This window comes from Protopterus annectens, chromosome 1.part0 (genome assembly GCF_019279795.1).
Source record: "Protopterus annectens isolate FY-2018-M chromosome 1.part0, PAN1.0, whole genome shotgun sequence".
In the NCBI taxonomy this organism is placed as follows: Eukaryota; Metazoa; Chordata; order Ceratodontiformes; family Protopteridae; genus Protopterus; species Protopterus annectens.
The window spans coordinates 1,530,065,754-1,530,077,794 of record NC_056725.1 but is presented as its reverse complement, the minus strand read 5'-3'; the positions used below and the strand labels follow the sequence as shown (position 1 = coordinate 1,530,077,794).

General features: G+C 35.6%; 1 protein-coding gene across 1 annotated transcript in view; it reads right to left on the bottom strand.

Annotated features, from left to right (window-relative positions):
• The window catches only part of PLG (plasminogen), a 791,307-nt gene that overhangs the window by 317,140 nt on the left and 462,126 nt on the right, over positions 1-12,041 (bottom strand). Inside the window, exon 7 of the mRNA XM_044067896.1 lies at positions 6,246-6,364. Coding sequence (XP_043923831.1) covers positions 6,246-6,364 — 119 coding nt within the window. The remainder of the gene's footprint in view (positions 1-6,245; positions 6,365-12,041) is intronic.

The following is a 12,041-nucleotide window of genomic DNA, read 5'->3' as shown; positions in this document are numbered from 1 at the left end:
TATACACTTTTTGGCGCAAAAAAATTTTTAAAAAACTTTAAACACTTAAAGAAACAGTATCCGTTAATAAATAATCAGTGTCCGTTAATAAATAAGAACTAGTCAACCTTCATACCCATACATAAAAGAATTTTCTACATCCTAATAATATATTCAATACTATCATAAATATTCAAGCTTAGTGGGTTAAATATGGATTCCATCAGGAAGGTAGATTACAATCTAAAATATATTGGAAAAATACCTTCTCTAATAACTACTTGGAATATGGTAGTTGTTATCCCGATAAAGTTAAATCCAATGTATTTAAAGGACAGTGCATTTGAGCTGCACGAATGACATCTGAATTTGATACCATGGTAGAGGAATTGAATTTTATAAAGGAATTATTCCAACAAAGAGGCTATCCCCAACACATGATGCAAAATATTGTACAATATGTTACTCAGGAGTGGGGTATAAAATACAAGCCTCTATTAGAAGCTGGGACAGGGGTAAAATTGCGTCAGGATGTTGTACTTAATAACAATAATAATAATAATAATAATAATAAAAATACTGCGATAGGCTTATATCAAAGATCTTGCATTATACAATATAACTTAGTAGCTAAGGAAGTGAAAAATATATTATATAAATACTGGTATTTAATAACAGGTGATTCCACTTTGTTAGACATCATGGGCACTAAACCTAATTTTATTTATAAAACAGGATGGAACATCAAGAAACATTTAGAACAGCATTCTGAAGGGGCAAAGAATACTAAGAAAGGACGTAATACACACAGCAAGAAATGTGGTGCATGTAATCAATGCTGTTATATGTTGGAAATAGATACAATTATTTTAGATAATGGACTTAAGACACTAGTAAGATTTAGCAAGGTAATTGTAACACCAAAATGCTTGTGTATATGGAAAAGTGTAGTATACACTCAAGTTATTATACAGGCAAGACAGAAAGAAGTTTCAAAAAGAGGATTTATGATCATATATACAGTATAAGAACAAAAGATACTACAAACGCACTATATAGACATATTGAGAGAAAAGGAGATACACATCAGTTTAAATTTGCCATTTTAGATATAATTAACATGGATGCTAGGGGAGGTGATCATAAAATGTTGTTGAGTTACAAGGAGGTATGGTGGCAGATATTTTTAGACGCAACTACTCCCCTCCTGGTCTTAATGAATGACCACATCCCAGTCAAACCCATTTTGGAGATATTTTAACAACACAGATTCATTATATCCATATATTCATACATCAGTTATTATTCAGATGGTTAATATATATATATATATATATATATATATATATATATATACATAATTACTTTTTAGTAGTGAATACATTTATATATTAATATATTATAGTTATGACTAAGAGTTAATAGATGCATATTTTATTTATTTATTAGTCTATAACATTATATAGAAATATATAGGAATAACATACTCAACAGTTAGATGAGTATTTTTTTGTTTAAGTTTTGTCAAGTTATTTCTTGATACAGTTTATTATGTAGAGTTTATATAGTATATTAATGATCCATATTTAACCACTAAGCTTGAATATTTATGATAGTATTGAATATAGTATTGAATATATTATTAGGATGTAATAAATTTTTTTATGTATGGGTATGAAGGTTGGCTAGTTCTTATTAATGGACACTGATTATTTATTAATGGATACTGTTTCTTTATGTGTTTAAAGTTTTTAAAAATGTTTTTTGGAGCCAAAAATTGTATATAAGCTTTTTTCATTGCATTTTAAGATGCTCTGATGAAGCCCAAGGTGGTTTGGGTGAAAGTGTTTAAACTTTTTAGTTACAATAACGTCTTTTTGGACATTATTTTGTGGTTGTCACAATAAAATTGTTTTATGTTGTACATTGTACAAGTGGTGAAACACTTATTGGTGATTCTGAGGCTGTTTGCTCTGAAGTATAGCTTAGGTGTTTCCTTTATTTATTTGGGACTGTCCTGTAATGTTGTTTTAAATATTTCAGTATTTTCTTGTTCTTTTATTTATTATTATTATATATATTTAAACCTTTCATTGTGGCTGATATTTGTGAGACATATGTAAGTTCTGAGAGTGCCTGCATATTCATTTGGTGACATTGTAGGTCACTCCTAATAGCCTTGCTCTTGGTCAAAACACCATTTGTATTGACAGTAACATTACACAGTAAGATTGGACACCCTTTGTTAAGGGCATTAAAGTAGCTGACAAGGATGTGGATGGTGCTAGTGATAACCACCTTATAGTCTGGGCAAAAAGGGGCATAGTAGTAAACCTGTATCAGCCTTTCCCAGGTGTGTGCATGTAAATCAAACCTCAAGGAGTGTGTGTGTCAGCTACTTGGGCAGGGACATGAAGCACTGGTTGGACAGAGAGGGTGCTGTAGGTCTTTGCTTGACCAGTCAGCTGAGAAATCAACTCTATAGCTGTGCCAGTGGGGAGTCTTACTGGAGATCTGGAGAAAGATGGAGAAACTAGACCCGGACTGACTGTGGATTCTGTGTGTTCTTAAGGGAAATTGCACTTGATGCAGAGAGCTGCATCTGGAACTACTGTGTGTGTACTTGTCATCCTCCCAATGTACATTCCTCACTGATGCTAGTGGTGAGGATTGAGGCTCCTTTATTACTGGACCAATGGTGGGGTGTCACAATTGTAACAGAGAATGCTGGAAGAGAAGTTAATCTCAGTCCAGTTAACTTTGAAAAATTGTCTGAAATTAAATTACCTGGCTTAGGCCATAAAGATTGTATCTTACAGTTCTGATCACAGCCAGAGACAAAATGTCTGTGAAAACCAGAACTAGGAATCCTATTGTATTGTTCTCTCAGTGAGCTAATTGCTACCCTGGAAGGATGGAAGTTTTTGAAATGTTTTTATAGCTTCCAGATGCTATAACACATCTTAGCAAAGCTCTATGAGTGTGTATTGTGAGACATATGTGCTACATTCTAATTAATTTTCTAGTAAAGGGAGTAGTGTGGGAACCAGAGTCAGTTGACCAGATGTATGTGATGTCATTCTGTAATCCAGCACTGAAATCATGTTCTGATACTAGATGAGACAGAAGTCTCAGGGCAGTTTGTTTGGGAAACCCGAGAAAGAAATACTACTCACCTCAGCTATGCCCCCTCTGCCCAGACTATAAGGTAGGTACTGTCATCAGAACACTCCAAAGTCAGCTACTCTAAGGCTCTTACCAGGGTACCCAATTATACTAAATAAAATTAATACTAATACCAATACTATTGTTTAACCAATGCAGCAATGCTTTCAGGAGTGGCCTGACAAATAAGGATCACTCACCCCAATCATCTTGCCTTGCTCTAGTTAGTGAAATAGGGGAACGTAATCATTACATCAGTCAGGAAAATATGGTGAGATTAGTTAAATATTGTTTTTTTTTGTATCTGTGTGAATCTTTCCATCAGTGTTATTTTTAATTATTACAATGGTTAACAGTCTTCAGCCTCCCAACAAAATTTATTCCAGAGTGTTGAAGAATGACCTTAGTTGGCAGATAAACTTACATTCATAAGAAACAGTGTAGCTTCAGCCCAGCCTTAGAACTCTAGACCAACTTTTTAGCTTTTGACACTTATATTAAAAGGGTGAAAATTTATCTGTCCAGCCTACAGTAGCTTTTGTGTTTTGAGTTAGCTTTGGTTATATACCCCTAATATGTCTTGACCCGTGCCATCTATTAGGATTATGGATAATATAATCACTTCTACAAGTTGTCTTCTCCCTGTATAAACACAGAGTGAGTGGAGTCCACATTCTATTCATTAATGCATTTGTATCTAATGTCTGTGCAACTCTTTACATAACGTGTCTTTCCACTGGATATCAACATGAAGACATTCCAGAGACAGTGTCCAGTATTGATACCTAGTGATGATACCTATGCTTTCAGATGATACCTTTTTGGCTTCATCTACTAATTTCAGCAGCACATTCCAGTGATTTCCTGCTGAATGAGAATCAGCACTTTAAAAATCTGAAGCCAACATGCTCCCCTATAAAAAAAAAATTGACTATTTTTTTCAGGCATAAGATCACAGGTTCTCTTAATGTAGTAGTTTAATTACCTTCACAGATTCACAGGTAGTTATAAGACATGTGAATCAGCAGGCAATGGGTGAGCCCCATGTCTTCTTAACAAGGAATAGGAAAGGCATGCATGAGACTGACATGAGAGCAGTGCTGAAAGTGACAGGAACCTAGTCAATGCTAAAGTATTTTGTGGTGAGGAAGGGGGAAGATGAGATTTTGGAACAAAGTAAAATTTATCAATCAGTGCATGTGTCATTCTTCATCTATGGTCATGAGTAGTGGATAAGGACTGAAATAACATGATTCCAGGTTTAAGTAGTAGAGATGAAGTTTCACCACAGGCTCATTTGGATTAATGTCTGTGATAGTGTAAGGAGCTCCATGCTCCAATGTAGTCTTTGAGAAGGGTGGAGGGTTGGCATAATGGTTAAGACACCATCCCCCATTCTGGAATTATAGCTAAACTCACTAAACTAGGTATAAATCCCTACGTCACAAGATGGGTTGCCAACTGGCTCACTGACAGGATCCACACTGTAAATGTTGCAGACTCCAAATCTGACCTCAAAGCAGTGACAAGTGGAATACCACAGGGTTCCGTCCTGGGACCCCTCCTGTTTGGTATCTACTTCTCTGAAGTACAGGCTAACACAGAAGGCCTCAGGCTAATGAAGGCTGCAGATGACTGCAAACTAGGAGCCATAGTCAAGTCCCCAAATGATGCGGACATTCTACAGAAGGGCCACGCTGAGACAGATGCCTGCTGTCAGAGCCATGGCCTCCTCAAGCTCAATGCCAAGAAGTGCAGTGTCATCCCCTTTGGTAAAAACTCTGTACCCATGATCTACCACATAGGCAGCAATCTACTTAACACCGAATGTGTGATAAGAGACCTTGGGACCCAGGTGGACAGTAGTCTCTCCTTTGATAGTCACATCGCCACAGTAGTCAGGAAGTCCTTCTACATGGCACACCTCATCATAAGAGTGTTTTCATCCAGGAAAAAAGAGGTAATTTTTCCCCTGTACTCGACACTCATTAGACCCATTATAGAGTACAATGCCCCTTTTGGACTGCACCTCACAAGATATCTGCAGCAGCTAGAAAGGCCACAGAAGTACCTCACAAAGAGGATTACTGGCCTCAAACAAATGCCCTACCCTGACCGCCTCAAAAAACTCCAGATTTACTCCGTAGCATATCGCCCACTCCCAGGTGATCTCTGCCTAACATATAAAGCTATGTAAAACCCAGAGCTGTTGGACATGCTACTTCTAAAGAAATCCCAATCCCTCTGAGCTACACACTCTAGGGACCTAAACCTTGTCACCACAATAAACAGGACATGCTGGAGGGATAGATTCCTGTCCCAGAGACTTCCCATATTCTGGAACAGGCTACCCATCTATGTTGAGCAAAGTTCTTCATTAGCATTCTTCAAGAAAAATCTTGATGAGTGGATAGGAAATAGGAAATACACCCCAGGGATCACTTTTGTGTCTCTGCTCGACAGTGGCACAGGAAAATAACTTTCTTGGGTGACGTAAGCCAGGGAACCTTGTTGGCTAGGCTTACGTAGGTCTTTGGGCCGATAGCCTAGTACCTACCTATGAACCTATGAACCTATAAGATGTTCACCTCACAGACACAATGTACAAGGTTTGATTTTGACCTCTTATTATTGGATAGGTTTAAAATAGCCTTTTGGGTGAGTTAGCCTAGTATTTACGTATGAACATATGAACTGCTATTTATTCAGGTCAGGAGGAGTAAAATGAGATTATTCAAGTATCTTATAAGGATGCCCCCAGTGGATTTACTTATAGTGGCCTGAGTGAAGGCCCTGGTATAGACCCAAACATGCTGAAAGGAATGCATCTCTCTTTAGGCCTGGAAACACTTAGAGTTCCCACAAGGTATTCTCAAATCTGTGGCTGATAATACAAAAGTTTCTCTCCCTTCTTAGTGTGCTGCCATCAAGAACCTCACAAGGAAAAGTGGAAAGAAACTGAGTGAATATGACTGAATTGTTGTGCTTACTTTTCCACACAGCTGTTATGTAGCATCTTGCTAGTACTCTGTCTAAATTAGACATTAGTTTTTGCGTGTTCTTAAAATTAATCTGAAATAATGAGTTAATAGTAAACATACTGCAGCGAGGAATACTGCAGAACTCCCAGCGTTTGTTTGGGTTTGTTGTAAAGCACCATGGTCTGGGCTCCCCATCAGGATTCCGGCAATAATTTTCTTGCAGATATTGATCAGGCAACCTAAGAATTATGCAAAAGATACAGGTTAGTATTTTTAGAAGAAACAATGAAAGTATTATGTAGAAAGAATAAGGAAAACCTTTGAAAAACCATGAACATTATATATATATATATAACACTTTCTGAAACAGGCGGCACTGATTTAAGATAGTATTTTGAGGTCAGACAGAGGATCTCATCTAAGCATTTAAATCTGTTCTGAAGTCATTGCTTTAAATCATGTGAGTGTCATTGTGATATAATATACAATACAAGTGCAATCATTATCTCAATTAACCAATGTGCATTCATTCACGCACCACAGTAAACAATATACGCCATTAAAGCTAAACATATCATTAACTTATACATTAAATTGTGAGTCCACAAATATGCATTGAGTACTGTCACTGACATTCTTCATTATCTTGTACGTCCTCCAAAGTCAGTAGTAAGCATTCTTAAGTTAGCACTACTATCTCTCCGTAATATTTTCTATGGCTAATTGCGTACTTTATGGTCAGCATTTTAGACTAAAATATATTTGGTCTTTTACAAAGAGTCATTGATACTTTTACATTTGCTGTTATAGTATAATATACTGTCACACATATAGGTATCTGCTATTTGACGTCTTTCCCCCTGAATTTCACAGAAAATGGAAATCTCTCACCTGGGCATTCCAAACCAAAAGTGGCAATAAATAACTTAACCAATTATTCAAACAATACAATAGCTAAACTGTTTCAGAAGGCTACCCTGTATGACAATCTACAAAATATCACTAGAAATATACAAGCCATAAGCATAACATCTAAGTAAGGGGGAGGGAAACATACTTTTCTTAGATACAGTAATTTCCATGCTATGTCAGGGAAATGCAGGTATTTAGTGGAGGATTTTATAACATTTTCCTCATTTTTGGGACCACACAGATACAGGATAAGATATAGATCTTTCAGATGATTTTCTGGACATATCTGACTATGTTTATAATAACCACAATTGTTGAACTGGGAAAGAGCTTCACAATTTAAGTCTTGGCAATGGGTATGTAGTTTTCTAAAAGAAATTAGAAAAAGACAGACTTGAATACTGCTCAACTATTCAGATTTTTTAGAATGCTCAGATTTTAGCCCCATATTTTTAGTCTGTTCCTCATTAAATTTGTGTTTTTATGGCAAGTTACTGAAGACTGAAATCTCTAAATAATGGCGCACATTTCAGTTTCAGACTTCACATACTTCAGAAAATTCATGCTAGCACAAATCTTGTTATTCTAGCAACTTTCCAAATTTATCAGTGCAATGTATAAAATCTGTCCCTATTTTTGGGCCTTTATCCCTCTATTATTTTAGGCATTGTTCAGATTTTTTGTTCTAAGAGGTTGAGAGGTATGAGGTTCAGCAAAAGAAAACCTTACCTGAAGATCCATACACCTGCATCTAATGGTAGTCTTTAATCATATTTTTAAACCACGAAACAAGGCACTGAAAGACACCCACTGGTAATCCTAAAACCAGGATCAGATGCTGAGTAAAAGAAAAAACAACTCCACTAGTTTAACATAGAAAAATAACAAACACCAGGCTTTATCAAGACATTTTTACTTTGGGTGATGGGTCTTTTATATGTTCAACCAAATATTTTAATTAACAATCAATTAAACTAGATTTTTAAAGAAATCTCAATCATTTACACATTAATTACATTGTAATATATTAAATTCCTAATACTTATTATGTCTTAACCAAATATTATTTACATTATTTATTAAAATTATTAAACATGTGCAAAACACACTGCTTAAAAAACTAAAAAAAAAAAAAATGTATATGTATACAGCCACTTGCAAACCAAAACTAGTTGTTTTAACTACCAAGTGGCTCCCACCATACCTGAACCTTTTAAAAACTTGTATAACAAGTGTTTTTATGACACAACATGTAGTACATTCTTATTACACAGTCTTTGTCAACTAAAGGGTCCTAACCTACCTATTATGACTGCATATGACTCTGTTGACTATTCTAACTCTAAAAACTTAAAAACTTTACTCAAATGTCTCTATGCTTATTTTATATGTTGACCTAATTGTGTTTGTATTCCTATCTCTATCCTATTGTTGTCAACTGTCCCTTGCCTTGCTGCATAACTAACTATCCTATTCATTACTCTATGATCCTTTCTCTTTTTTATTTTATTTTTTTTTTTTTCCCTTCTCATTTTTTGCTTTTGCTGATTCTTCATTTTCCTCTAAGGCCAGGCTACTCATTAAGGCCAGGAAACTTTGTCCTAAGCAGCTCTCTGTATACAAAAAGTGTTTCCCTCATCCCCCCTCTAGGGCTGACCTGTGACCTCCGTCAGAGTACCATGAATTTTAAACTCATGCTTGCACATGTTAGTGATCTTTGAAGAAACGCATTAGTGTCTATTTTTTCTTACTAATTTCATAGGTGTGTTCATACACTCTTTGGCTAATGTCATCTTTTGTTTTTGTCCAATATAGAAACATTCAAACATTGGCACTGCTGATATAATACCTTTAATATACTACCCTTTTAGCTTTGGGATCCAATATCTCTGGGATCCTTGAATTCAAATATAAATCATTTTATCATATTAAACCATTTTTATCTTTCATAGCATGCATTTGTTTGCATCTTACTGTTTTCTTTTTGTCCCTTTCTTCTTTTTCTTTGTTCTGTCCGTTCTTTTTCTTCTTTTTAAGTTTCTTTCTACTTTGCCTGGCCTTGTCGCTAATGTCCTCTAAGTTCTTCATTTGTAGTTATAATTCCTAGTCTTTAATCATATGACTAAAGCTTGCTGGGAAATAACTGCAATGAGTTGCTAAGAGTAAGTAAGTGCAGTTTTTAAATTGCATAGTAATAGGACATAGGCAGGCTTGCCATGTCCTGTTACTATGTTTCTGAGGCCAAAATGAGAAGTTATGCTAGAAAATATATGACCTCATTCCCATTTAGATTTCCCTGTGAGTTTAATAAGAACCTGTGGAGATGTGACTAATATAGATATGCTGTAAAAGAGATTTTTAACTGCATTCACATCAGTTTTAATGTAAGGAAAAATAGATGCACTAAAATGGAATAAACTTGACACCCTCACCAGTATATTAACACGTTTATCCATAACCCACAGGCAAGGGGTTAATTTTCTCTTACAGGATTTATCATGGGCACAGAAATGTTAAATGTAAAGTAGCTTCCTTTGTATTATTTGCTGTATGGATTGTAGCAGGATTCCTTTCAGCCAGTAACAGACAATCAAATGAATATTTATGGAAAAACACTTTGAAAAGCCACTGCTTAGATTTTTATTTCAGCACTGACAGAAGAATGAAATGGTTATCCCCATGTAACTGTATGTAAGAAGCACGTGCTTATTGGTTATTTGGTTCATCCTCTGAGAAATTGTTAAAATCAATTGGTACAGTATTGTGCCTGTACTATGACAGATGCATTCTTTATTCTCTGACTTTGAGTACTATTGTGCTACTAAAATCCAAATGTGGTTACCAGTGAAACACTTTTAATGCTTTACACATCATTATTTTTTGTATACATTTTTTTTTCAAAGTCATTACAGCAAAATTCTGCAAACACCACTAGCTATCCTGTATTGCATTGCTTTTTATCATTTGTAAGAATTATGGCATTATTCCTGTTAGCTATATTTTACTTGTGATAAATTTTAAACTTTCATGAATGACATTGCAATTGATTTCAGTGTTGTTCTTATAGTGCAATAGTTACCAAACCATCTAGTCTGTGGAGTGCATTATTACATGATCCACTCCACTGACCAAAAGGTAGGATAATTTTTACAGTGGCAGAATTAAATAAAATAGCTGGAGTATTTGTTTGGGGGGGTCACTGGCAAAGGAATTAGTTTTGTCTGTAGTGCATCAGTAGTTATTTTTATATCCATTTTCCCCGAAAAGGACTTGCATATGCTGTAGCTCTGTTCTAAATGCTAAAACTCAGTTGAATCTATTCCTCTCAGCCTGCAATGCCTTTTGCCGGCATTACTGTGCTGCTTCTACCTCTTTTATTTTTCCTTTTCTTTTACTTGAATGAACATTTTCTCATGCAGTGAAATTTTACTCTGTTCTCCTGTTTAATTCTGATTCTATTTATGATAAGATCATTAACAGTCAAATGTAAATTGTAAAATAATGTTTCTTATTATTGCAAATCTAAGATGACCATTTTAAAACTTTGCTAGAAAATGTGGCCAGGAATTAAAATTCTAAGGTGTAGCAGAAGCAATACCAGGTCATGTGAAAGCTAGCCAAAGAATACCTCCAGCTTGATCAAGATTAATAGATAGAAACAAATTAACATGTTCCTTTAATGTAGTTAAAAAAACACTTACTGTTTTCAAAGACACATAAAAATGATGATGTCTCTGATTTCTTAGAATAAGTTTAGGGAGTGAAACCTCACAGAAAATATCTTACTTTTCAAGGGAAGCATTGTGGGATAAAATCATCCTGGTACCAAATGAAATAACATCAGCAAAGCAGCCATATCTTATCATTTAAGTATAATGAGAAGAGTACACAAGGCACTCATTGTGGTCTATTGACATTATTACTGTGGACAGTGCCATTATTTGATGAGAAGCAATTTTCTGAGTTTTTGTGTGCGTCTAAATATGCAGGAAAAAACTCAGTTTGTACAGAAAAGTTTTGCAAAGCTGCATTGCAACTATTTCTGTACTATAAAATCTCACCAAAAACAACTTGCCAAACAGAGTGTGCGATGAAAGAGTCATCGGTTAGTACATGGTCACTAATGTAAATATTTATGTGGAAATCAGAAGTGAGTATCCTGAAAAAAAAAACTTTCATCAGTCATGAGTGCAGAAGAAATAAACTGTCTGAAGGCATGTAAAAAGGAACAGAGACCCTTCACAATCTAAAAAAAATGAACAATATATATCTCTGTATTCTAAAAATTAGCAAAAATGAATGCATAAACATATTACACAATATGCTAATGTAGATGCTCATACACTCTATTGCCTGCTTTTTATGGCAGTAAAACACCACATCCCCCTATTCTCTTCTAATGATTTTTTGAACTGGGATGAACTCAAAGAACCACTCCTAAATGGATAATCCCAGACTGGACTAAGGAGTACAGTTGGGCAGCTGGTAGAGTCTCTCTTTAATTATTTATCCAGCATTGGAAGTGGCAACAGAATATGAGGCTTAAAGACCAACCAGTGGTGATGAGAAGGCTTCTTTCTCTTTTGGGTTTAGGCCTAGAGAAGGAAGCTCTGGAAGAATCAGTAGGGGAAATCATAATGATCATCCAATGAGAAGATCTGCTTCCTCTTCAAGATGGCATTGCCCATGTCATAGGAAAGCTAGCCAAAGAATACCTCCAGGAAAAGTGGGCATGAAAAGATCTTATTCTGGAACTCCTCCTTTATCCCACTGTAGACGTCATGGACATGTTCTCTAGGAGGTCCTCCTTGAGCCAAGACTCCCGGAGGCCCTCATAATTTCTACAGTATTCATTTCTGAAAATGGGATAGGTGAGATGAATAACTAGGGGCCAGAAAATCTGACATGGATAACTGGGGGCCAGAAGTTCTGACATGGCTAAGGCACACATTCTCTTTTCACATCTTTTCATGATTCTGACTCATCAGCTGGCAATTTGGCAAA